A 27716-nucleotide genomic window follows, 5' to 3' on the forward strand; every position below is an offset into this window, starting at 1 on the left:
GTGTGTCTACGAAAGTAGTGTGCTGCTATTGTTAGCTCCGCTGTCGCACCGCGGTGTGCCTCTTTCCCCTCCTGGCTGTGCCCTGGGTTGGCTCCCACAGTGTCGGACTGACACTGACACTTACACAAATGTCACTTACACCACCTTAAATGTTCCAGGTGCACGTTAATGCTGCGTGGCACGTTGGACGCACCATGGCTCATGCCAGTAGCGGCAAATACACATCAGTCAGGTGTGTGTGTGTGTGTGTGTGTGTGTGTGTGTGTGTGTGTGTGTGTGTGTGTGTGTGTGTGTGTGTGTGTGTGTGTGTGTGTGTGTGTGTGTGTGTGTGTGTGTGTGTGTGTGTGCATGTTCACTGGTGGTGATAGAGCAGGATAGATAGATAGATAGAGTATTTTTTCCATCTCACAAATGGCAATCTGACTTCAAAGGGAATATTTATGGAACCATGCGTGTGTATTGCATGCTGCCAAGTACAGTATGCCTATTTTAATTGCGGACTATTTATGTCGCGCTGCAGGAGGAGGGGGGGGGGGAGTCGGGGCATGCAACACTACTCCTGCCTTCAAAGACAAATGAACAGCAGCGTTGCAGGCAGTGGCCGCCGGCCATGCAGCTCTGCTTTCTGCCCATACCAACTGTTTTTATGACTCTTGCTTTGCTTGACCAATCTTTCTGTCTCTCAAGTCTTAATTTATGCTCTGTTGCATGATGGTGTCGCACGTCAAACATAGCAGAGCCACACGCATTGTGACAAATTATGAATCACGCTTCGACCACCCTCCTTGCTCTCTCTCTCTCTCTCTCTCTCTCTCTCTCTCTCTCTCACACACAACTTACTCTTCTCATCTTGTTATTATCTTTCTTTTTTGTCTTACTCTCCTGAGTCTCCTCTTACTTTATCCGCTCTTTTGCGCCCCCCCCGCCCACACACACACACACACACACACACACACACACACACACACAGCCGTCAGTTTGATGCCTTTCACAGCAGGGTATCGGAGGGGATCAGCAGTGCCTAGGACTCAAGCTGTTGACAGAGGTGATTTACACTCTCACACGGCTAACTGTGCACTTATACCCCCCCCTCCCCACACGCAGACACACACAGACACACACACACACACACACACACACAATTATATACGTTCACTTCTCCCCTCACAAACACACCCATGTCGTATATACACAAGCCGGAATCGCCGTTTGACATTTGGCCGTCCGTCCAATGGGCTAGTGTGAGGCACAAGGGCATTTTAAAGCTCGGCCAGGTGCAACACACACACACACACACACACACACACACACACACACACACACACACACACACACACACACACACACACACACACACACACACACACACACACACACACATACATGACACCCGCTCCTCTCTGACTCTCACCTTCTTACTCCACTCAAAACTCCCTCACTCTCAATGAAGGGGGGCAGAAGAGGGGGAAGCGATCTACCTGTTTAGTTTTTTTTGGGTGCCTAGCAATTATAGCAATTAATCCCTGGAGGACAGACTGTCTGACACTTCCAGACAGATTCACAGACGGGACAGATACCGTAGAGAGACACACACATATCCTACAATTAGAGCAGTGATATAACAGTAGCCGTAAGAGGAGAGATCAGAGCGTCTCGTTAAGCTGCAGCCATGTTAAAATATGGTCGTAGTAACTTCACCTGGAATGGAACGCTGCGAGAGCTGGAGACCAGCTACCCTGCATCCTGCAAAGGTAGACATGCACGCTCGTATGCACGCACGCATGCACGGATATACGCAGGAAGGCATGGCACACACACTACATTTGGGTGTATGTGTGTGTGTGTAAAAGTTATGAAGATGCCTCGGGAGATGTGTTAACTGCAGGGTAAGGCAGGGTTTATCTGTGTGCGTGTGCGTGTGCGTGTGCGTAAGTGTGTGTGCGTGCGTGTGCGTGTGCGTGCGTGCGTGTGTGCATGTGAGCAAGTAAGAGAGACAATAAGAGAAGGAGAGAGAGAGACAGACAGACAGACATCTTGAGCCAGCATCTTGAATGCTGAATAGCCCTGTACCAAGACACAAAGAGGTTGTTTAGGGGGAAACTGAATCACATTATGAATTCTGGATAGGACTCTCCACTCATTTTATTTTTGAAACCTGATTACCTGTGTTTGGCCCAGGAGTGGCAATCAGACTACCCTGTTTCACCCGGGATTGGAAACCGGGGCTAATTTCTCCGGAGCGCGTCTAGTGCCGCTGCTATCTTGGCTATGTGTCTATGTTATGTCCTGAATGTGAGAGTGGATTCTCTGTCTTGTCAAGCAGTGAAGTGTGGCATCGGGAAGCCTGGCATTATAGAACGCAAATGTCAAACTTTAATCATTAGAAATGTGGCCATTATGTAAACTAACGACATATAGTTTGATTGCGTTGCACGTGCAAATGTAGATGCATGTGCTAGTTTACAATACATGCAAAGAAGCAAAGCGTGGAATGTAAACAATGTATTGTATGTAGAGTGAATGTAAACAGACACATTAGCTACAGACAGGAATTTGAGGTGAAAATTGTAACAGGGGCTAATGTAACCTAGTATCACATTATGAATGGACTAAACTCCAACAAATACAAAAAATTCAAATGTAGCATTTACAATACATGGCATGTACCATGTTGTTTTGCTGTATTAAGGCCAACAAAAGGATGTGCATAATATTCTATGCATTTGAAGTACTATGGACACAGCATGCAATGAAGATACAGTAGCATGCAAAGTGGCACCAAGAGAAATTTCACACCACCGTCTTTTGGCTGGCATCCGGAGACATACATGATACTTGTGTGTGCGTGTGTGCTCGTGTGTGTGTGGGTGTGTGTGGGTTTGTGTGTGTGTGTGTTGTGATATCTCTCTGAGCTCCTGAAACCCTACATCCCAGCTAGAGCTCTGAGGTCTGCTGATAAGCTACTGCTGGTCGAGCTCAAAACTAGCAAGAGAACCAGGGGCGCACGCGCAATCGTGGCTGCAGCTGCCCTTCCATATTAGATCTGCTCAGTCCATCAATGTTTTTAAGTCCCTGCTTAAGACTCATTTCTTTTCTTTTGCTTTTAATCTCACATGAGCGTTTTATTTTTGTGCTATACGTGTTTTGTGCTCATGCTTACATGTATATGTGTTTTGCTTTGTTTGTTGCTCCTGCTCTGTAGCAGCTTTGGTCAATCTTGGTTGTTTTAAATGTGCTCTATAAATAAAGTTTGATTTACGATTAACATAACTAATTACTTTAGTTTTTATATCAAGTAATAAGTAATGTAATATAATTACTTTTTAAATGTAATTAAAGAGTAACTTATTACACTTGATGAGTAACTTGTTACGAGTAGCTTGCCCAACACTGGCTACATGTGTTTGAGTCTGTGACCAGTACATGACCAGAGCAGCTGTGAGGTGAGCATAAGTACATGAGTGTGTACACATGTGTGTTCTTGTGTAGGGTGCTACTTGATTGCTCAATGGTTGTATCATGTGTTGCCAGGAGCTGCGACCCTCAGATCTAAAACCTGTCCTATTTTAGCCTTTAGCCCCGAGTCTAGCCATGCTCAAAGATAGTATTTCACACCACCTGTATTGCATAACACCTATCTATCTGTCTGTCTGTCTGTCTGTCTGTCTGTCTGTCTGTCTGTCTGTCTGTCTGTCTGTATGTCTTCTCTTCATTCCCATGTGCAATAGAGTGCTTTACTACTGCAGAGTCAGTCACATGCACAGTATAATTGTCTCCGCCAGGCCAGATGGAGATTGTGTTTAAACCCCCGTGGGTCCATCCGTCTGTGTGTGTGTGTGTGTGTGTGTGTGTGTACAGCTAACCTCCGGCATCTCCCAGTAGGCCAAGGAAGAACCGCCACCTCAAACTCACTCACTCACTTTTAATTCAACAGAATGTTCTTTTAAGCTTAGTGTTACACATGAGGATGTTTTTGAATCCAGCTGATGAAATCTAAATAAGGAAACCACGTGAGCATGCACCGATTAGATCCAGAGCAGTCTAAACGCCCCTAGAGGTTGTGCTGCTCCCTAAAAGCCCAGTTCACACCAATGATTCGCAATGCAACTAGTTGTCTCCGCCAGGCCGAAAGGCATGGCGAGAGAGTATGTTTTGCCCCCTGTCCGTCCGTCCGTCCGCCCGTCCGCCCGTCCGTCCGTCCGTCCGTCCGTCCTTCTGTCTGCGAGCAGCTAATCTCCGCCACCGTTGGCCCGGTCGCTGTGAAACTGCGCACACACACTCCCTGGATGCCACAGCAGAACCTCTGGCCCACATTTTTCAGATCAGCCTGTCATAGTGCCACCATGAGGCCGACTTTTGCAAAACACATTTTTGGATATTACTCCTACAGATTTTGTCCGAACAACACGCAAATCGGTACACAGTATCACTACAGTCATGTGATCAACACGGATCTGTCCGATTTTCCATATTACGTCCGGATTGGCTAAGATTGGCTTCCAAAGTTTGCAGGATTGGTTCGTTTTGAACAAAATGCCTCAAATCCTGAACGCAGCATGTGATTGCCGTGAAATTTTCCACGTAGATTCCCACTTGGCCCAGGAAGAAATGCCACTTAAAAATGTTCACATCAGCCTCATGGTGGCGCTATAACAGGCCGATTCACGTCTTTACCTATAACTGCACCGATCTATGTGAAACTTTGCACACACACTCCCTAAAGGCTAAGGAAAAACCTTTGCCCTGCATTTTTCACATCTGCCTTTTAGAGCGCCACCAGGAGGCTGACTTTTGTAAAACACATTTTTTTTCTCTTACTCCTTCAGATTCTGTCCAAAAAAACACGCAAATCGGTACACAGTATCTCTATAGTCATGTGATCAAGATGGATGTGTCCGATATTTCATATTCCATCCTACTTGCCTAACATTGGCTTCCAAAGTTTGCAGGATAAAGCTTGAAGGTCAGTTTTGAACAAAATTCCTCAAATCATGAACGCAGCGTGCAATTTCCGTGAACTTTTGTAAGCACATTCCAACTAGGCCGAGGAAGAAATTCCCCCCTTTTCACATTGGCCTGTTATAGCGCCACCAGCAGGTCTAATTTAGCAAACCACATTTTTTGAACAAAATGCCTCAAATCATGTCCGATTCGTGTCCGATTGCCGTGAAAGGCCTAAGAAGAAATGGAAACCTTTTTACATTGGCCTATTATAGCGCCACCAGGAGGCCAAGATAACCTACCTGACCTGGCGGAGACTTGTGCTCCGAGGAGCACTTTTTCTAGTTGCAACATGAAACCACAAAACCCTTTGCAACCGGACAGTCCACACCCAGGTGCCGAGCTGCGATCGATTGCCGTTTCCATGGCGATATGTGATAAACAACAGACGGTGCTGCCCTTAAAACTGGACAGTGACTGACAGACGCTGACAGACACGAAGAGTTACAACCAACTGGAAATTGGATGAAGGGTGGCAGTCGATTACGAGATATATTGCGTGAAAAGTTGTTAATTTGGCCTGAGGCTGGCGCTAGAGGATGTGTCATGGGGTTAATAGTCTAGCCTAGTTTATGCTGTTTAACGACTGGGCTCATGGCTCATAGCTCTGGACATTTAGGCTCAATAGACGGGCTCACTGCTAAAGCTCCGAGTCATTAATGACGCGGTGTGATCCGCTAGACATTTCAGACAGGAAGTACGAGCCAAGTGGCTCGCAGCCTGTGAGATGTTCCAAATTATGTTCAGGAGCCAAAAAAACCCGGCTCACAGGGGTTGTCTTACAAGGTATAAATTAGGCTTTGGGGTTCATCTTCCAAGGAGCATGAATGCACTCAGCAAGTTTCATGGCAATCTGCTCGTTATCTCCGCCAGGCAGGCAGAGATATTGCGTTCAGCTGTGGGTGTCTATCTGTCGGGTCCATCTGGCTGTCCGCAGCTAATCTCGCAAACTTCTAGGCCGATCAGTGTCATGTTTCTTGCACGCTGACAGCAGGCCAAGGCCCTCAATTCCCAAATATTTTCCAAAATGGCTAACGACAACTGTCATTTTTGTGAATTAATAATAGCAGAGCAATCTTCCCTCCTGGCTATCGGATATGTGTCCTGCAAGGCTATGGACCAGAGTTAGCCAATTAGGCGCCTGCCCGTCCGGCTTATCGGATCAAACAACTTACTACCCAATTACAATAGTCCTGTCACTCCACCTTATGGGATGTACCGGTACTAGCCAGTCACAGGCATTCAATTTGCTGCCACAGCCCAAGGCTCCAGACTGAAATGCCAACTTGTTAAAATTGCATTGAAGTTGATAAAAAGTTTATTTTTCTTTGTCACACCGACACCAACATTGTGCTTGTGAAGTAGTGTTGTTCTTAATGGTGAAGATGAAGTTGTATTAAGTTGTTCAAAAAAATGCTATGTCCATTTAGAGACAAGCCTATAGGCAGCTCTCCACCGCACTGATATCGGCCCCGACTCGGCCACGGAAGGCGCTGGAAAGCGTCTCCTGCCGACAACCTGCCGACCACCTGTTGAAGATAGCAGCGCTGTGTCGTCGGGTCGGGGCTTCTAGATTATCGTCGATGAACGACCGAGCAGGTTTGGTCTTGTCCCGACCGGTAGAGCTGCCGATAGCCGTGGGGTAGTGAAGAGGGGGGAGAGAGGGGGGAAACGGTTTGGTCCGAGCTGCAGTCCGAGCTGGCTCCAGTCTTGCCAGATTCTGTGAGTGAAACAAGCGACCAGGTCTATGAAAACAAGCCCAAAAGAAGTGACCAGTTGCACCACTTGAGCCCTATTACATCAGCTATTTTCAAAAAGAATCTTGAAAGCATGCCCAATTAAGCAACTACACTTCATAAACAGTTTGTGCTGAACTAAATGCCAACTTTTGCCAACAGACTGCCAGTCTGTTGTAGTCTGTTGTAGTCTGTTGCAGTCTGTTGTAGTCTGTTACAGTCTGTTGTAGTCTGTTACAGTCTGTTGTAGTCTGTTGTAGTCTGTTACAGTCTGTTGTAGTCTGTTTGGTGGAGAGTCACCTTATTGCACACTGCCTTCGGTAGCTTGACTTCGTGTCTATGACGCTTTTTTGTTGCATCCTCCGCAAATCCCACAGGGAGTGTTTCAGAAGCATATAAGTCTGTCTTTTTACAATGAGTTTGCCCTTGATAATGACCATTACTTTTTTTTAAAAAATAGTGCATTTGATGTCATTTTCATTTAGATGCTTTTGAGGGACACTGTAGTATGATCAAGTAGGGCCTTACTTTACGAAAAAACACAACAAGTTAAAATATGGATATGATAATAATAGTTTTATTCCCGACAGCAAGGATATCTTTTGGGTTAATTGGTTAGTTGTGGTGGATCAGTACAGAAGGCAGTACAGAACCCTTCCATGCCTGCCAAGGACACCTAAGTAGCCATAGTCTTTGGCTATGACCTGTTGTGAAATGACAAAAGAAATGTTCAAAAGCAACAATGTGAGCTGTTGTAAAAAAATAAATAATTACACATCTGAGTGGGCCTTCCAGAACTATCACAGACTACATGGCCATTAAATCTATTATGAGAGGGACCTTATGTAACTGCATTGATTTACGGAATCGAGCCGGAATTGCCGTTTGACATTTGGCCGTCGTTTAAAACTCGGCCAGGTGCAACACACGCACACGCACAGCACACGCACACACACACACACACACACACACACACACACACACACACACACACACACACACACACACACACACACACACACACACACACACACACACCAAAACTGTCCAGGGGCAGAAGTGGAGCTGGCCGTTCCAACATGTGGGTGCAAGCTGCTGAAATCATAGCCCTACCCTACCATGATAGTATAGGTGAAATTGCAAAATAAGCATAGTGATATGGCTTACGTGTACAAAGTAGCCAAAATGTGGCATATTTATTTTATTTATCAAATTGGCATGGTTTAGCCTAAATATGCTATGAATCCATAATCTCCCAAGCCTAAATCATTTGCAAATTCATCAGTGGGCTTAGCTTTGTCCAGATCAATATTTCTAGTTACATCCATCAGTTCCTTGCACAATGTCGTTATTGCAATGTGTAGAACATTTTAATATTCTGTAACATTTAACTTTAGCTTGTCTCTGACATATCCTTTTGATACAGGCATTGACACTAAGGGTGCGTTCGGAAATTGCGCACCGGGGCGCACTCGCCTGTTAGTTTGTATTGGCCAGTAAGCTCAGTGCTATTTCCGTTGTGTAAATAATGCTGATTTCATCAATATAACATTTTGTAAAAATAAATAACTACACATCTGAGTGGGCCTCCAAGAACTATCACAGCCTACATGGCCATGAATGCAACTACATTTATTTACATTATTGACGACACACAATAACCCAAAACTCATGTGAGCATTGTCAGCTGCTGTTACACGAGCCAGTCTGTTTATTCTTAATTCAATTAATATGATTGACGATTCATTTAGCTGAGCGCTGAATAAAATGTTGAATGTAATACTCCTGGCAAAATGCAAATCCAGGTTGAACTAGGGGGGTTGGGGGGCCCTAAAGTTAAACATATTGTGCTACGGTAGTTTGTTTTTTGTCCTTTAAATGTATAAAATCCCTGGCTGTGTAGGAATGTAAAATGATTTGCCCCCAGCGGTTATTAGTGCGCTGTTGATTATGCATATCTGTTTCTCATTTGCTATGTTACTATGGCAATAACCTCTATAAACAGATTTCAGGGTTCAGGGTTCCAAGGTTGCTATGGCAATGTCACGTAGAAGTAACAACACACGTTTGTAGGTTTGTGCATGTGTGTCTTTGTGTGCATAATGCACTGTATAAGTGTATAGGTATTTGTGTGCGTTTGCACGCCTGCACAGGTGTACACAATAACTGTCAATGTTGGAATTCACCTTTGTTTTGACACACACACATACATAGTAGTCATAAAAAGAGTAAGGTGTGTGTGTGTGTGTGTGTGTGTGTGTGTGTGTGTGTGTGTGTGTGTGTGTGTGTGTGTGTGTGTGTGTGTGTGTGTGTGTGTGTGTGTGTGTGTGTGTGCATGTGCATGTGCATGTGTGTGTGTGTGTGCACGGCGGTGTGCATGTGTGTCTTTGTATGCATAATGCACTGTATCAGTATGTATGTATTTGTGTGCGTTTGCACGCCTGCACAGGTGTACACAGTAACTGTCAATTTTGGAATTCAACTTTGTTTTGACACACACATAAAAGTAGTCATAAAAAGAGTAAGATGTAAGATGTGTGTGTGTGTGTGTGTGTGTGTGTGTGTGTGTGTGTGTGTGTGTGTGTGTGTGTGTGTGTGTGTGTGTGTGTGTGTGTGTGTGTGTGTGTGTGTGTGTGTGTGTGTGTGTGTGTGTGTGTGTGTGTGTGTTACTTGAGTACTGTACTTAAAGGACAACTTTGTTTTTTTACAACCAAGGTTTATATTTTAGCTTGTAATTAAAGTAAATAAATGATGAGTGTAATTTTTTTTTCATTTACTGCTTTCTATAGTTTTAGCATTTTTTGCGATATTTTTTACAGTGGGCGGGGGCATTCTGTCCGGTGGCTAAATATGCCTTTTTTACACAATAAAAAAGGTCCGGCTGTCTGAGATGGCCAGATGTGAGTTATTGGGGGCTAGAAGAGCTACTGTAAATAATAATAAAGAAAACGCCGGGTTATTGTGTTAAAAAAATACATATTTAGCCACCGGACAGAATGCCCCCGCCCACTGTGAAAACACTGTAAAAAAGATTGTGAAAATTGCTAAAACTATAGAAAGCAGTACAATTTTTTTTTTTTAACACTCATCTTTTATTTACTTTAATTACAATCTAAAACATAAACATTGGTTGTAAAAAACCAAAGTTGTCCTTTAAACTGTAAACGTAAATGTTTTGAGCAGCTGTACTTAAGTTGAGTATTTGTATTTTTGGATACTTTTTAACCTACATGAGCAATATTGAGTCTGTTATTGGTTCTAAATATCCGTTCCAATATATTGTCGGGTGGTAAAGAAATGGCAAAAGTAGAAGATTTGCAAGTTTAAAGCGCGTCACTTCGTGCCACGTTCCAAGCTTGTAGATCTGCTACTTTTGATGCTTTTGTGTGACGCTGTAGTATGATCAAGTAGGGCGTTAATTTAAGTTAAAATATGGAGATGAGAGTTTTATGCCCGACAGCAAGGATATTCTTCCAATAAACAGGTCCCTCTCGTTTCCAATGGGCCCCCTACTTTGAAAACCTATGGGAGAACCTTGAGGTGCGAAGGGAAAAGGGGAAAAATCGCTCGGATATCCACAGTAAACTCTAAACCAGAGTGTGTGTTTAACACTGAGTGATCCATTTTTACACTCTCAGAATTAAATTAACACTCAGGTATTTTTTTTCGCAGGCGCGTCCATTCAGCATGGAGCAGCGCAACCAGATAGTGACATACTGTAACGCTGGAGAAATATTACGACAGACTTCGATACACAATAACAAAAGGATGTTTGGGGGATTTTACACATCAACCCTTTACACCCAGGTGTGAAAAATGAGTGCAATCACACAAACATTAAGTGAGACAGATAGCAAGAGGAAGATGGTTTCACATCACGTCTCTGTCGGGCGGGAAACCTCATACGTCCAAAACTGTTACTTTTCGGGATTCAAATTCAAAAATAGCAAAAGTAGCAGATCTACAAGCTCAAAACGCGGCGCGAAGCGACGCGTTTTGAGCTTGTAGATCTGCTACTTTTGATGCTTTTGTGTGACGCTGTATTATGGCCAAGCAAGGGCGTTAATTTACGAAAAAACACAAAAAATCAGAATATGGAGATAAGAGGTTTCTGCCCGACAGAGGCGATAAGATAAATGAGTGATGGTAGCCCAGTGGAACAGCGTTTTGTATTCCTATTACATTATTCCTATATCGTTGCTGTCGGGCAAAAACTTTGTATGCATCCAAAACCTTTACTTTTCTGGAAATGGAAAAAGGAAAAAAAAACACCTGTGTTCCAATGACTCCGATGTAGTTATTATTTTGTCACAAAACACAACGTTGTTGAGACACCATACAGGTATTCTGATATTCGGCTTATTTCATTTGTTCTCCTTTTTTTACTTTCTGGTGTGTGTGTGTGTGTGTGTGTGTGTGTCTGTGGCCTTGGCGTCAAGGTGTGTTTAGCAGGTAGATGATGGTTCAATTCAATTTTCAATTCAATTTTATTTCAAAGTGTCAAATCACAACAAGTTGTCTCAATATTCACCCGATGCGCAAACTGAAGGGTTTCTAGGTAGTCCCTCACCGCACGGTTTCTGGTGTCGCAGCACCTGCCGCTCGAAGGTCTTTCATGACATGAATGTCAGAGCAACTTGGCCTGTTGGTTGTCGTGGACCGAGGGACGTCCCTTCTCGGGGGAACTGGGACAATGCAGGAGGATTCCCAGAGTTGAGGCACCCGGCTTCCCAGCCGCAGGGAGAGGATGAAGAGGTCCTGGAGCAGAGGTTCTTGCTGCTCAGCATGCATACAGTACCCTCAGCACCCTGGATCTGATGTTGTCTGGGCCCGCTGCTTTGGTCAGGGCGAGCTGATGCCTCACTTGGTTGGCAGTGAGGATCAGGGATGGATGATTGATTGATTGATTGATAACTGATCTACAAGCTCACGATGCATCGCATGGCAACTCGTCGTGAGCTTATACTGTAGATCAGCTATTTTGCTATCCGTTGTGCAGTGAATTATTTACTGTGGGGGATTAAGTGGTTTACGAAGATTCTTTTGGGGCAATTTGTTTTCTTCATTAGATGCTGGAGTCAGAGAAATGGGACACATGCGTGAGATGACGGGAGTCGGATCCAAACTCGGGTCCTTGCGACTCACAAGGAGCGCGTGGTGCATGCGCGCACTAACTGTGTGATCCACAAGCCGCCCTTCCCCCCTCTCTCTCTCTCTCTCTACGTCTTTATAAACCTTCCATATCTCTCTATGTTCTCTGGCAGCCCATCTGTCTCAATTTCATCCCCTCGTGCTGCATGTCCCTGTCTGGGGGTCTTTGGCACCCATGTACAAGAGGGTGGTTCATTTCTTTTCCATCTGCTTTCTCTCCGTTCGTCTGATTTATGGGCCGATTTTGCCACCAGGGGCCCAAGTTTAGATTTCGGGCCTGATTTATATCTGAGGAGGTGATTAGTTTTACAGCAGAGCAGGGCCTCGGAACCCTCAGCGCTGCCTCAAGCCCTGATTTCTACTTTTCGACCTACAAGCTCGCAACGTGCCTCTTCTGTGACTCGTTGCGAGCTTGCAGATCTGCTATTTTTGACGAGCGCCGCCGCGGAACGATGGAGCATAAATACATTATGCTTGAGACCTCAACAAGAATCACAGTGTCATGAAAACCCTGCACAACACATGGGAGAGGATGTCATCAATATCACTAGACCATAATCCTCCCCCTGCACATGCAATCACTTACGACACTAAAGTGTAACAATGACAAGCAACTGTAACTGTAAAATAAATCACCATAACATGGTGTAATTAACCATACACATACATAGAACCATACCATTGAGTGTTAATTTAGCTCAATATTATACTCTACAAGCTAAATTAACACTCAAGAATTTGCGGTAGGATCATTCATTCATTACACCATGTTGTTGGATTGTCACCATGCCATTAGTTTAACTCGTGATACATTTCTAGCTATTATAGGCATTTCAGGCTGTCATAACGGGCATAAGTACATAAACACATGACCCTCCAGACACTAGCAGCAAGTAATAGCTAACTTGTTAGCGATGGCTGATGGTTCCTTTTCCATGCTAGCTTAAACATTTATATTTATAGTTATTTAACCACTTTCACCCTGGCATCCCTATTTTGGGCAAACAAAGAAAAGAAATAAGAAAAAGAAGAGGAAGACAACAAAAGAGAGAAGTACATGAGGATTGATCGTCGGAACTGTCTGGATCCAAATGTCTGGATCCTTTCTTTAGCTAGATTACCTTTCATGAGAAAAACGGTCATAGCCTACCAGCTCGAAGCATGTGAACCTTTCTGCTCACTTTGCCCATACATTTTTGTGAAAGTTTCAAAGTAATAGCACATACTACTGATTTGTTATATGAATTTTCAAATTGTTGAACTTTATAAAGTTGCTGTAGCGTCACCATCAGTACCATTAGCCCACAATGCCACGACTGGACCTGTGAGCAACGTTTTGTTTATTTTCATGCATGGGAAGGCAGATTTCCTGATGAAGGAGAAAGTATTCTAATGAGCAGTCTGTAGCTATGGATAGCAAGTCACTAGGTGTGCAGTTTTCTTGAAGTACATATCTTGCGTCATCAATAAGATATCATCCTTGGCCTACTGGCAGCGTGCAGTGCACACGTTTTCAGTTCAGTGCCGATTGGTGCCGACAGACAGGGACAGACAGAAAAGTTTTGGGGACATACAAAAATACATACAGGGGACACACACGGACAACCGCTCTTCTAGATGGCTTGGCGCCACACCGTTAAAAAAACATTAATAATGAAATAAATTTGGAGCTGTTCGTGTCCCACATGATACTCGTGATGCCGCAGTGTCTTAACTTACTAATTAGTGATCCAATTTAAGGACATTCTGTAACATTGCATGTGCAGTTTAGATTAGCGAGATCTCACGTGCCAAATAAGGAGACAAACTCTGCAAAAACTTGGCTCGAGGATAGACAAACTTGGCTCGAGGATAGATTAACCCATTTAAACCGGGAATGCATCTGTGTAACCACTTTAACCATTACTTTGGCTATTCAGATATAGCAGATATACAGATATAGCAGATATACAAGCTCATAGCGCGGCACCGAGTGCCACGCTATGAGCTTGTAGATCTGCTATTTTTTTGAAAAATCATGACAATTTGTGCAAATCTTTGAATGTATATATATTTTTAAGCAAACATTTTTAACTCAAATATTTGCTTCTGGGGGGGGTGTCCTGGAACAACATTTTGGGTGGTCCTTGACATGAAAACAGTTTGAGAACCACTGATATAGCAACATAATAAAAATACAATAAACTGTTAGGATTTAGAAGACATTTGTAGAATCCCCAGAAGCCAAGATTTAAGTTACAAACGTTCGCGGCACTCGGTGCCGCGCTATGAGCTTGTATATCTGCTATTTTTAATAGCCAAAGAAATAAAAAAAATGACACGTGACATGCGTTCCCGGTCTTAATGCGTTAATACACGTTCTCAAATGATTGTGAAACATTGAGGGCCTGAGTAGCTAGGTCATGGCTGGCGGCTGGTATTTTGACCACACACCACTCATGTGAGTGAGCTGCTTTCATTAGACGGTGATGTGAGCAGAGCTATTGCTGTTGCTGATGGGATGTCTGTTTAGTCTGAGAGCATCACGCAGATGGATATATAGACAGCTGAAACAACATTATGGGTATTCCCTTGTTTTTGAGGAAGTGTGTATGTGTGTGTGTATGGGCGCGTACGTGTGCGTGTGTGCAGCTGGCCTGAGGAATCCTCCCTAGGACATAAATGGGCCTATATGTCATCCTAGGATTAAGCATTGTTTCCCTTCTCGAATTCCAGTGTGTTTATGGATATGCATGCACCTCTGTAGTACTGTATATATATATATGTGTGTGTGTGTGAGAGAGAGAGATGAACTCATGCTGGGATTACCCATGTCACCCTATGAGGACCAGATGGCTATTGTAAAGTTCATGGACAAAGGAATGGCGGCCTTGAGTCGGTTGGCGGCTAAGGATGTGGGGTGTGTGTTGCGTGTGTAGAAAATAATGGGTACCTTTTGAACCAAGGGTCATTTTTATCCGTCAAACTGCCTCTCTCACAGACACACTTCCCTTTCTGTTCTCAGCGGTGTCACCACAAAGACCATCATTGATCCCTCACAACAGACGGACAGACAGAGAGACAGACAGACAGAGAGACAGAGAGACAGAGAGAGACAGAGACAGACAGACAGACAGACAGAATAGATTATTTCCTATCCTGATTCTATTTGTAGTAGCATAAACTCTCAAACCCTGAGTGTTAAGCCTGTGACACCCTGAAAGCATCGCTGACGCAAGCATCACTGACAAGTTTGAAATAAACAGAGGTTATTGCTCACCATGTTGGATGGTCTGTGGCTCCAAAATTGTGAGCTTGTAAAATCTCCTATTTCTCCTACACAAATATTGTGAAAGATTTTGAAAAACGTCAGCACAAATCTTCCATAGTGGGGTCCTTGGAACAACATCTTTTCAGATGGCGGTCCGTGGCCAAATACAGATTCATTTGGGGCTTGTTGACATGACGATTCTGTACTGCTTTATAGTGTACCGATGTAACCATGGATAAATGAACACTTACTGTACAAGACTTTTACCTGCTTTTACCTTAAATCTCCAAAGCTCTTGTAAACACCTTTTCCTCATTTGGTTGAAATACAGTGTGTCACTGTATCATCTATTATTTATGGCACAAAAAAGGCTGTTAAAACGATCTGCAGAACCAGTGACTTAAAGTAGAAGCAGTTTTCTCAAGTCTCCTCACATTTCTCCATGTTCCTCCTCTATGTTGGCCTAGAAAGTGCCTTTTAAGTGTGTGGATATAAAGTTTTAGACAGCTATCCTGGGATGACCAGGACCATTCGTTCCCTGCTGTTTTGACAGCATTTGGCAAGAGACACACGGTCTAATTCTGTGACCAGTGGAAGGTTCTTTAAAGCAGTGGTTCTCCACCTTTTCAGGCCGCGACCCCCCAAAATAATCATATTTGAACTGGGGACCCCCCACCCTGACAAGCCCTGACAAGCACTTGGAATTGTAGGAGTTGAGGCATTACATTTAGTTTGACTCGGTTCCACAGATAAATATTGTGAAAATAGCAAATCTACAAGCTTGCATGCAGGACTATAAGACACCAAAGATATAAATATACAGTTACATTAACTTCTAGTAGCCGAAAGCTGCACGATGGGCACAATTTACAGAACATTTAACAATTATTTGTAACACAAGAGCCAAAAAAATAACGGGGAAAAAGTGTGTGTTCTCTTTAGTCACTTATCCTAAGGTTTCTCTTAGTATTTGGCAAATGCAAATACCTTTTGTACCTTCAGTTAATATCTCAGATGATTGTTCAGGTTTTCTTGACATTTTACAGCAACATTTCAAGGACGACCGGCCGTTGTGAGAACCACTGTTGTGTACAAACAAATCAAAATGAAGCAGGAATGAGGTTTTGCGCCCTCTTGTGCCCATACTGTGTACTACACGTGTCTGCATGCCAGGGTCTTCCCCAATGCCCACCACCTCTATTCTATTCAATGGATTGACCTCAGATGTGACTTTGAGATTTTGGCTCATATTAAGTCCAAAAAAGTTATACGAAAATGACACGCAATATTAGTTTAGGCATGTCAATTAGGCCTAATCTTATCTATTCAATGCCAAATTCAGTTAATGGCTTTTGGAAGAGAGTGAGACGAGACACATGGAGGGGGGGGGGGGGGGGGTGGGTGGATAAGGAGAGAGGATTTATTTTTAGATGAATCGCAGGTCAATATCGCAGTTGCTGTCGGGCAGAAACCCCGTGTATCTCCATATCACTTTTTTATGTTGTTTGTAAATGTATGCCCTACTTGCACAAAATGTGTGAAGATAGCAGATCTACAAGCTCAGAATGTGTCGACGCGTTGCGAGCTTGTAGATCGGCTATTTTCACAATTTTAAAATGTTTTTAAAGCAATGATGAAAAAAAGGAACGGCTTTGGACATACAAGGTTTCCACCCGAGACTATATTATGGTCCTGAGTAGCTATCTTGTGTGCTGTGTGTATATGTGCCCTGAATTGAATTGCCCTCTTGGACTTTTAATTCAGGGTTTCATTTGTAAAGAAATCAAATAATAATACTTATTATTTTTAACCACTTAAGCCCTGTAGACTTTGTCGTAAGACAGATTGCGAAAATAGAAGATCTGCAATGTGACAAGTTGTCAGCCTGTAGATCTGCTATTTTCACTATAAAAGATATGCATAATTGTGATTTTGTCAATCATAAATATCAAGCATATCAAATTGTCTATGGGGGGCAGGGGGGGGTCAAAAGCAGATGCATAGATTTCCCCCTCCATCTCAAAAATCTAATCAAACCCTGAATAAAGTGGTATATATTGCATTGTATTGCATTGTATTGCATTGTAGGACTGTAGGAATAGAATAACCTGAGCTGTGTCGAGAGAAGGAGGAAATACTAGAAGTGACAGAGAGAAAGCCGCAGATTAAATGTCACAAAATCATTTGTGTGTCACCGCTCGCCGGCCGGCCTGGCCTCTACTATACAGAGAGAGAGAGAGAGAGAGAGAGAGAGAGAGACAAGAGAGACAGAGACAGACAGAGAGAGAGAGGAGGGGACAGTTAATCCCGAAGCCGTGAGTGATGTCTTGTCACAGCTGTCATCGAGGAAGGAGGGCGGAGAGTGAGAGCCCCCTGGGGAGAGAGAGAGAGAGAGAGAGAGATGGCCGAGCAGCAGCGTAAGCGCCGAGGTCAGCATTGTTCCCATAGCAGTGGCGACAGATAAGACGCCGGGCCGCGGTTCACATTGGATGCAGGCGACGCACATCCAATCATATGTGATGATGACCGTCCCTGGGATTTCAATGAAACCCTAAACAGACTACACCATTGGTTCTCAAAGTGGGGTCCGAGGACCCCCAGGGGTACTTGAGGGGGTTCCAGGGGGTCCCCAGCTAAATGATGGACAGGGACCAAATGGACCCTTATGGGTCTGTGTCTCTGAGAGTGTACAAATGGAACCAAATGGACCCTAACGGGTCCATTTGGTTCCATTTGTACACTCTCAGAGTTACATTAACATTGATTTTACAATATGAATTGGGGTCCCAGAGACATACATGCCATTAAATGGGGGTCCGTAGCCTAATGCATGTCAAACTGGGGGTCCTTGAAATTAAAATGGTTGAAATCACTGCTAGAGAGCCGTACAAATCTTCTCTTATGGGGGTCCCTGGCTTATCTTTTCAAATGGGGGTCCGCGGTCTAATACGTGTCTATTTGGGGGTCCTTGGCACGAAAAAGTTTGAGAACCACTGGACTACACAGATGAGCTAGTTTCACATGACAGTAGGGCTGCAAGTTTAGATTATCTTCCAGCCGATTATTCTATCGACTACTTATATTTATTAATCGATTAATCAAGTTTTTGTTTTCTGTAGCCTATATCAGTGGTTCTCAACCTGTGGGTCGGGACCCCCGGGGGGTCCCCCCATGATTTTTGGGGGTCCCCAGATGACAGTAAAGTGTGAATTTAAGGACGTTTAAGGTCTAATTATTATATAACTGGTGAAACATTAGCCAAACTTTCAAATAATATAAGAAAGATGCTAAAATGTGAAAATAGCAGATCTAAGCTCACAACGCCTTGCATTGGGAGGCGTTGTGAGCTTGTAGATCTGCTATTTTCACAAATGTATCTTTGGAACCAAGTCAAACTAATGACTCAACTCATACAATTCCAAGTGCATATCAGGGTGGGGGTCCCCACCTCAAATATGATTATTTATTGGGGTCACAGGCTCATGGCCTGAAAAGGTTGCGAACCAATTTATATATATATATATCAACACACCGACTATTGATTATTTAGTCTGATTAGCCAACCATTGATGAATCTGATTTGCCCTATTTTATTGAAATACAATAAATGAATTAAATTTAAAAAAAATATTTTTGCTGGAAATCGATTAACCGATGGAACCCTTACATGCCAGTAAGCTCCTGTACGTGTTTTCAAACTACGCATCTCACAACTAAAATGATATGATATCTACAGAGCGGCGCTGCCATGGAAACGCAATGCCATGGGATGAAAGTATCACCCTGGGGTGTCGAGAAGAATGTAGTGTGAAATTGGCTTTTCTCTGCAGTGTACCATTTGCTCATCTATCTATGATACGGCCTATACTCTGAAGGCCGTATCTAGATAGTGAAATTGTCCCCAGGTGTTTTCAATCTAAGCATTTAGCAGTCCAACCAGAGCCACTTAAAGGCATAGTAGGGAAGTTCAGAACTAAACAAACACCGCCACTCCAGCAGTTCTTTTCCCCGACCACCAGGGGGTGACGCAGGAGCGAGTTCCATAGAGCAAGGGTACATTTCAAGGAACCGTGCCCCAAACAGGTTGCTTTATTGGGATACAATATGCGGAAATGCCTGCCCTGCTGGTTCTCTGAATTTTTATTTTTAAATAGGCTCTTTCATGATAAATTGACCACATATATGAAGTTAAACAACTACATTCTATCCACACGCTATCTTAAAAGTAAATTCGGTGCCTCAAAAACGAAGTTTGAGAGCGTTTTAAAACCGAAAGTAAAACGTTCATACGGACACGGACGCGCACGGACGCGCACATGCGTGCGTTCATTTACGTACCGGACATAAACATAGAACACATAAACATTAGGGAAAATACGGATTTCAGAAGGAGGACTGTGTTTCAGTGCATTAAAACACCCCAGCATCATTATATAGTGGCTGATAGAGGGGAAAAAATGCAAAATATATATATATATATATTATTTTTAATTTAGGCTTAATGTTCCCTACAATACCTTTAACAAAGTTCAAGGTCTGAGTAAGCAGTGTAATCTCTAGTCAGCCAACAACAGGGTAAGCAAGCACTAAGCAGTCAAGTGCTAAGAAAGTGGATGAGTGCTGCAAATAACCTGGATAGCAGGTAGACAAACATGGGTTTATGTACAAATTACAAATAGTCAGTGATGGAAGAAGCACTTACATGTTTTACTTAAGTAAAAGTATCAATACTGCAATGTAGATACTCTGCAGTAGAAGTCCCATATTCAAAATGCACTTGAGTAAAAGTACAAAAGTATCAGCATACCAAAAGTAAAAGTAGTCATTGTGCAGAGTTTCACAAGTTCAAAACACAAATATTTTGAAAATAGCAGATCTACAAGCTCACAATGCATTGCACCGTGACACATTGTGAGCTTGTAGATCCGCTATTTTCAAAATGGCCAAAATATATACAGGGCTGAAGTGGTTAGTGTGTTTGTAATGATAATTAGTTTGTAATAATAATTAAAATCTACAAAGTATGAATAATATTGTACTGGAGTAAAAGTACAATATTTTCATTTGAGATGTAGTGGGGCAGAAGTAAAGGTTCTGAAAATTGTAAATACCTCAAACTTTTACTTCACACCACTGCATATAGTAGCACAGCATGCATCTAAATAACATAAGCATAGCATCTACTCTGTACATAAATAGGCAACAAATTAAGTGTTGCTGGGATTTGTCTAAAGAGGTGGTTTTCAGACTGCAGAGGAAAATGGGGATTGAATCTGGAGGCCTGGGAGCACAGCTTGCGAGCCAAGGCGAGTTTATTTTAGCCTGGTAAACCCTCCCTCCGGAAATCTCATTTTCATTCGATGTCAGGAAGGAGTCTGGCATGAACGCCCATTCTGCAATATTGGGGAGTTTCCAGCGAAATCAGGACCTAACCGCGCCTATCAGCGTCGTCGCTCATCGTTCTGTGATTGACAGCTTACGTTGGCCAATCAGGTGGCGAGTTCGAGTGAGCCCGAATGAAGCCGAGTGCAGCCTGAGTGACGCCGAAAAAAGACGAACGGCAGCCATTGTTGTTGTTCTGCGAGTGCCTTCACTTCTTACTTTTGTTTTTAAAACGGTCTCAAACTTCTTTTTTGAGGCACGGAATTTACTATTAAGATATCGTTTGGATAGAATTTAGTTGTTTAACTTCATATATGTGGTCAATTAATCATGACAGAGCCTATTTAAAAATATAAATTCAGAGAACCGGGAGGGGCGGGCTGTGACACGCATGTATCCGCATAAGGCAACCTATTTTGGGCTGGGCCGTCTCAAAAGTCCCGCTGCGTCATATTAGTGACGGAGGTCGTAAAAATCCACTGCAATTGGCTGAAGGGGAAAAACGATCATTGGCTGAAGGGGTTGTCAGTCAACGGTATTACTCCCGCCCAACTCCAGCCCGCAGCCAATATTGCAGAATGGGCGATCATGCCAGACTCCTTCCTGACATCGAATGAAAATGAGATTTCCGGAGGGAGGGTTTGCCAGGCTAAGTTTATTTAGCACATTTCATAGAGGCAATTCAAAGTGCTTCTCTTAAAATGGACTAAAAGAAATGGGCATAGCAACAAAAGATTACAAAACAATATTACAAAACCAAAAGCACAATAAAAAAGCAGCAATCAAAGGCAGAGGTGTGCATAAAAGTCTTTAGCTTGTTTTTAAAAACAGACTTGGGGAAGATTAAGATCATCTGGAAGATTATTCCAGATAAAATGTGTAACTGAATGCAGCTTCACCCTTTTATTTTCATCCTAGGAACGGTAGACTGGTCCCTGATGACCAATCAAACCCCAAGATGTCTAGACTCATGTCTAGCTTCATATTGAGGGCTATTTTGGCTGTGATTTAATAGACAAGAAACAAGTCAGTTCTATGACACACTGGGAGGCAATGCAGAGGCATAACTGGTGTAATATGTTCAGCTTTCTTAGTCTTTAGTCTCTGGCAGAAGCATTCTGAATGAGCTGTGAGGGGAATGAGGGGACATGAGGGGACATAGATTGGTGAAGCAATAGGAAGCGCCGCACGAATCCGGGCGGCTGGGTTTGGATCCGTCCTTCGAGACCATCGATTGGGCTCGTTCTTTCAGTCTACTATACCAGTGGTCCTCAAACTTTTTTATTTCAAGGAACACCATAAAATTCTTGAGTGTACAAATGTACAAACATATCAAGCATAATATGAGACAAAAACAGCAACAACGACAAAGAAAAAGACAACAAAAACAAAACAAATGCATATTGGTAGGTGGTCATGGGGTAACTAACTACATAAAAGTTTCAATGTTGGTTCCAGACAGGGGCAGGCCCACAAGTGTTTCAGTCATTCATACTCCAGTCAGATGGTTTGTATAAAATAACAAGCAGAGAAACCATGTACCTTATCCAGAGACTAGGTTTTTTTTACCCAATATTGAGATTAATTTAGGAGAAATCCAAATGCCATTAGAACATTCCATTATCAGAGACCCAGATACCAAATGGGGGGGGACAAACAGAATAACAATGGGTGAATTAGCTCTCCCATGTAGCCTACTAGTGTCCCATTGATCACAGCCTGCGCTTAATTTGACTCATCGCCGGGAATCTCGCCCAGTCACGGAAAGGATTGACTTTTTGTCCATGTAGACCAAAGATAGTCACGGCCCCATTGTCTTTCAGCATGATGACACACTTGGCATGTTGGCATGGCACGCTCGGCTCCTTTGATGGAGCCATCCTCTTTCTGCTTCATGGACTTACACAGTAGACTGCACAGAGGGAGGGACCCCCCTCTCCCTCCGCCCCAGCAGGCCCCCGCCTCACCAGAGTGCCTTTCAATTTTTACAACATCACGTTCAAGAGGATCCCCTGAATGCTGAACATGCTGCGGATTGGACGGCACCATTACAACCACTCAACATCCACAGTGCACAGATTGACGATCTGGCCAGGCCACCAATATCCACCATCTTGCAGCACAAGTGGAGTATCATGATGTGTGATGTGAAGTGCTGTGTGGAGTGAGACACTGTCACTGTACTCGACTTCATTCATGGCGTTCAACCTGAAGCAGCGGTGTCGCGATGCGGCACTTCAAAAGAGTGGCCCCGCCCGCACCCAAAAGAGCCCGACTGGCCTAATCGTCCTCACAGGAATACAGAGATGCATAACACATGTTTTGATTGTCAGGAACACATGGCGAGGTGGTTTGGATGGAGAACAGAGAGATAGTGTAGTTCTGTGAGTGAGGGCCTTTTATAGTGGCTTGAAGGACACCTGTCTGCAATTAGCCAGGGAAGCAGGGGAAATTGGGTCAACTGTAGCATCTGTCCCTGTCCCCCAGGGGCTGCCGTTTAGACGGCATGAGAGAATTCGTTAGGCGGTCAGGTACGTTCACAGAGTCTGTAAACGTACCTGACCGCCTAAAGAGGGTCAGTAATACAGACCCTAAGAAAAGTATAATATTTGCTAAATGTTTATATAGAGGCCAATTTTGTTATAGACTTGGGACTATTACTCTGTATGCTAAATGCCTAAATTGTAAACCCTATTCTTGAGTGACTATTCTGTGAAAATAGCAGATCTACAAGTTTACAATGCAGTCCGACATGTTTGTCAGCTTGTAGATGTTCTATTTTCGGCGAAGACATTTGGTGTAGATGAAATAATAAAGGAGGGGGGCTAATATAGATCCCTGGTGTCGTAGGGATGCTTGTGGACCTATCTCAACTTCTTCCACGAGAGAAATTGACCTTTGAAAAGCATGACCGTAGGTAGATATTACAAGACCTTTGGTCTCCACTGTTTTCACAATGAACCTACTAATTGATATGGTTAGTGATGGAGTGTGGACAAATTCAGTCATTGCCCACAATTGGTTTGCTATTTTCAACATACATACAGTCACTGCCTATAGTATGTATTGTTTGTTTGTCGCTATTAGTGTTATTTATTTTATTGTATTTTTTACTATTGTTATTCAGTTTTTTTATTTTATTAAATGTTTCGTATTAGTTATTTGTCAGTGGGTAAGGGGTGGAGGGAGGGACTAGGAAATGGGAGAATTAATGTGTACTGTGGGGCATGTATCTGCTGTACACCGGTTTCTCAAATAAAAATCACACCCTGTGTGAAGAGAGTGGTGCGTTTGATGAGCCCCGTATTGATGTTGTCATCAATGTTTGTTTATTGGACATACATACATACATACGGACGGACACACGGACAAAGTCAGATATACAGTAGGAGTGGTTGGCACCACTCAAAAATAAGTAAAAATAAAAAAACAAAGGAAATGTGTTCCTTTGAGGGTGTAGTTTTCACCAGTACATTTAAATAACAGTGCAAGGGGAAGTGGTGTGGGGACACTGAACCTATTCCAGGACGAACATAAGCCAGCATTAGACAGAGACAGAGCGATTGCATGGTGCTAATGTATTTAGTCTAGAATGGAACTTATGTTGAATGCATATGTTGTCCACGGCAGGACACACATCATGTTACGGTCAAGTGTAACGTCCTAGAGCTGCCCCCCTGCAGTTCCCTTTCTGTCATCACTGCTAGTTTAGAGGCTCTCCCAGCCTCGCTGTCTCTAATCCGCCATGTATATAAATAGCGCGCTGGCGTGCACATACACACACGCACACGTACACACACACACACACACACACACACACACACACACACACACACACACACACACACACACACACACGCAGATAATGTGTGCCCACTGCCCAGATGGAAGGCTCCAAATTGACAATTTTGCTGTTCTATTTTTTATTTTATTTCAATATTTAATGCATTAACATTTCCTTTGTAGATGATTATTGTTTGTGAGTTTGTAGTTTATATATGCATGTGTGCATATTGTGTGCATGTATGCAATGCTTGTGTGTGCACTGTTTGTGTCCATGTGAGAGTGTGTGGGGTTTATGGACGTGTGTGTGTGTATGTGAGAGAGAGTGCGGTGCGTGTGCTTTTGTGTTTGATCTCTGTGCCAGCTGTCCAGCAGGGTGAGATTCTAAACTTCTTGGTGGCATCAAGTTCTTCTGAACTCCTCACCCTCTCCTCTCTCTCCCTCCCCTCTCCTCTCCTCTCTGCTCTATGTATCACTCTATTCATCAACTCTTTTCTTCTCACCTGTCTTCTCATCCTTCCCGAAATGTTTCTTCATCCTGTGTATGTTGTCTCATCCTCGTTGCCTTCCTATTTTCTACTTTTTTTCTGCTTCCGCATTCTCTCCAGTGATTCTTGTGTACTTACAGACGCACTATGTCACAGGTTTCCTGTGAAACCTTTCCATTCCACGGACAATAGCTTTAGCTTCTGGCTGCTGCCCGCAAACATTTTTTAAAAACAATTCACAATAATAACGTGTCCAAATTAGGGATCCAGGTTGAAACCTTTAAGTGGTTAAATTGGCTTTACACCATCATAATCTGTCACTATCCACTCAACCCTCTTGAGTTCACTTGCTGTTTCTTTTGAATCAGAATGAGCTGATTGGCACAGAAAGCAACATCCACTGCCAAAGTATGCATTGAGCAAGTGCTAAGTGGGAATATATTGAGAGAAGCCAACCTAAACATTAGCTTTGCATGTTCATTCATTAGCCTGTCATAGCTGACAACACATTTGTCTTGGCATCAGTAGACTGTAAAAGGCCTGGACATTTTCACATTGTAAATCTAATATGCATCAAGACACTTGGGCTGGGCGATATGGACAATATCAAATATCACAATATTTGTTTTACCAAATACCACTTTCGATATTATTATGATGATAACATCGTATTGTGGGGATGATATAAAAAGAAATCTCCTTAACTCAGTGGAAATAGCCAATCTATTTGATCAGGACATCCCAATTGAATTTAACGTTAAGCATGTGTTGTGTGTGTGTGGGTCAATCTTTTCTGTTTCTCTTCATCTTGTGATTGTTTCTTTCCCAAGACTATGCTGGCATGCCACCTTTCAGATATCGCTGTGAACATCTCATCCTCATAATGGAAAATTGCCATACGGTTGGCTGGCAGTAATTTACCAGTGCTAAGAAAGCAAGCTCTCGGCACACAGAATGCAGTAGCAAGTGTTTTTCACGTCCTCACAATAGAACGATAGGATATTACAATTAATATTGGCAAAGATCACACAGTCTGTAGACAATTTTAGAGGGAAATAGAATAGAGCATCACCTTTGCCCTTTGGGGGCAGTGTGGATTTTGTGAGAGACTTTACCTCAATTTTCAATACACCTTGTCATGGCATTGAAGTCAACCTCATACCCTCATGTATGTCAAACTGCCTGTGAAAAGGATCTGACCATATCTATATCTAGGCTATACTGTATCTCTATGAATACAGGTGTGTGCCTTCTAGTGATGTGCAGGTCAGGTTTTTAAAAAACCTGACCCCACCCGACCCGCCGCCGACCTGACCCACGGGTCGGGTCACGACCCGACACACTGTAGTGGTTTGGTTTGTTTTGGTTTGGTTTGGTGTGCCGCCCAAGTTAAGCAGGCTTGTATGGAATGCCTGGAATGTGTGCCACCTGTGTCTACTTGGGCTGTCTGGCAGTGAGACTTCCACTCTGCCCTATATTTTTCTTGTGGTCTTTGCCTTATAGACAAGGTTTCTTGTTTACAAACATTACTGCATGTGTATGTTCAGGGGGCAATCTGTGTGTTATTGGAGTCAGCTAAAGCATCGAGCTGCTGTGCATGATAACCTGACCTGTGTGACCTCAAGTACAAGTCTGTCTCAAACTAGAAAGATGTTTCACATGGGCCTGTTATAGCGCCATCGGTACACATTATCTCTATAGTCATTAAACCAAACAGCTCTTTCAGATTTTTCATATTCCATCCTGATTGGCTAAGATTGGCTTCCAAAGTTTGCAGGAGTGCTCCGTTTTGAACTAGATGCCTCAAATCATGAACACAGCGTGCGATTTCTATGAAATTTTGCACTCACATGGACTTTGTGGAATTGAGAGACATTTAAATTATGGTATAATAAGGGTATATGAAATTACACCACATAAATGCAATTCATTTGCTCTTTCTTTCTGTCTTTCTGTCTTTCTGTCTTTCTGTCTTTTTGTCTTTCTGTCTTTCTCTTGCACTCTTTCTTTTTTTAATAAGGCTCATAAACTTTGTGTGGTATAGATGTCCTACTGGTCTTGTCAGAACCTTTTTATAGTGGCAGTCTTCTCAACACTCTGGCTCTAATGGACATTTGGAGCACTTTATCTCAGAGGGATAGGGTTACACACACACACACACACACACACACACACACACACACACACACACACACACACACACACACACACACACACACACACACACACACACACACACACACACACACGATCATACACATTTATAAGCCAACATACACAGACCCGCACGCACGCACGCACGCACGCACACACAGAGTTTATGTAATGTACAGGTATGCATGCCAGCAATGGCCCACACATACCCCACCCTCCCTCTCCCTCCATGGAGGAATCCCCATGCAGTTAGGTTAAGCCAGGGGGAGTCTCTGTGTCTCTTTGCACAGTAGCAGTGCTGTGTGTGTGTGTGTGTGTGTGTGTGTGTGTGTGTGTGTGTGTGTGTGTGTGTGTGTGTGTGCGTGTGCGTGTGTGTGTGTGCGTGTGCGTGTGTGGGGGTGTGTGTGTGCGTGTGTGTGTGTGTGTGTGTGTGTGTGTGCGTGTGTGTGTGTGTGCCAGGGAGATATTGCATACACGTGTGTGCGTGTGTGTGAGAGAGAGAGAGTGCCAGGGAGATATTGCATACAGTACATGTGTGTGTGCGTGCGTGTGCGTGTGTGTGTGTGACAGTGCATGTATGGTGTCAATAGCGTGGCTTAGATTTCACTGTCACTGTCTTCATCACCCAGTCCTGGGTGTGCTGCTCGCCCTGCCAGTCGCTGTTCCTTCTGCTTTATAGTGGACGCTCCCTGCGTCTGTCTGTCTGTCTGTCTGTTTGTAGGTCTGTCTGTTTGTAGGTCTGTCAGCTTCTTCATCTCTCTGCTTATCTTT

The 27716-nt window shown here is 43.4% G+C and overlaps 1 protein-coding gene across 1 annotated transcript in view; it reads left to right on the forward strand.

The window, feature by feature from the left end:
- The first annotated feature begins 1654 nt into the window (after window positions 1-1654).
- Window positions 1655-27716, forward strand: part of agbl1 (AGBL carboxypeptidase 1) — a 222385-nt gene continuing 196323 nt past the window's right edge. Inside the window, exon 1 of the mRNA XM_084060959.1 lies at window positions 1655-1751. Within this exon, the coding sequence (XP_083917085.1) occupies window positions 1670-1751 (82 nt within the window). The 5' untranslated portion in view covers window positions 1655-1669. The remainder of the gene's footprint in view (window positions 1752-27716) is intronic.

Source organism: Gymnoscopelus microlampas (genome assembly GCF_963454915.1).
Source record: "Gymnoscopelus microlampas genome assembly, chromosome: 6".
NCBI classification, from domain to species: Eukaryota; Metazoa; Chordata; class Actinopteri; order Myctophiformes; family Myctophidae; genus Gymnoscopelus; species Gymnoscopelus microlampas.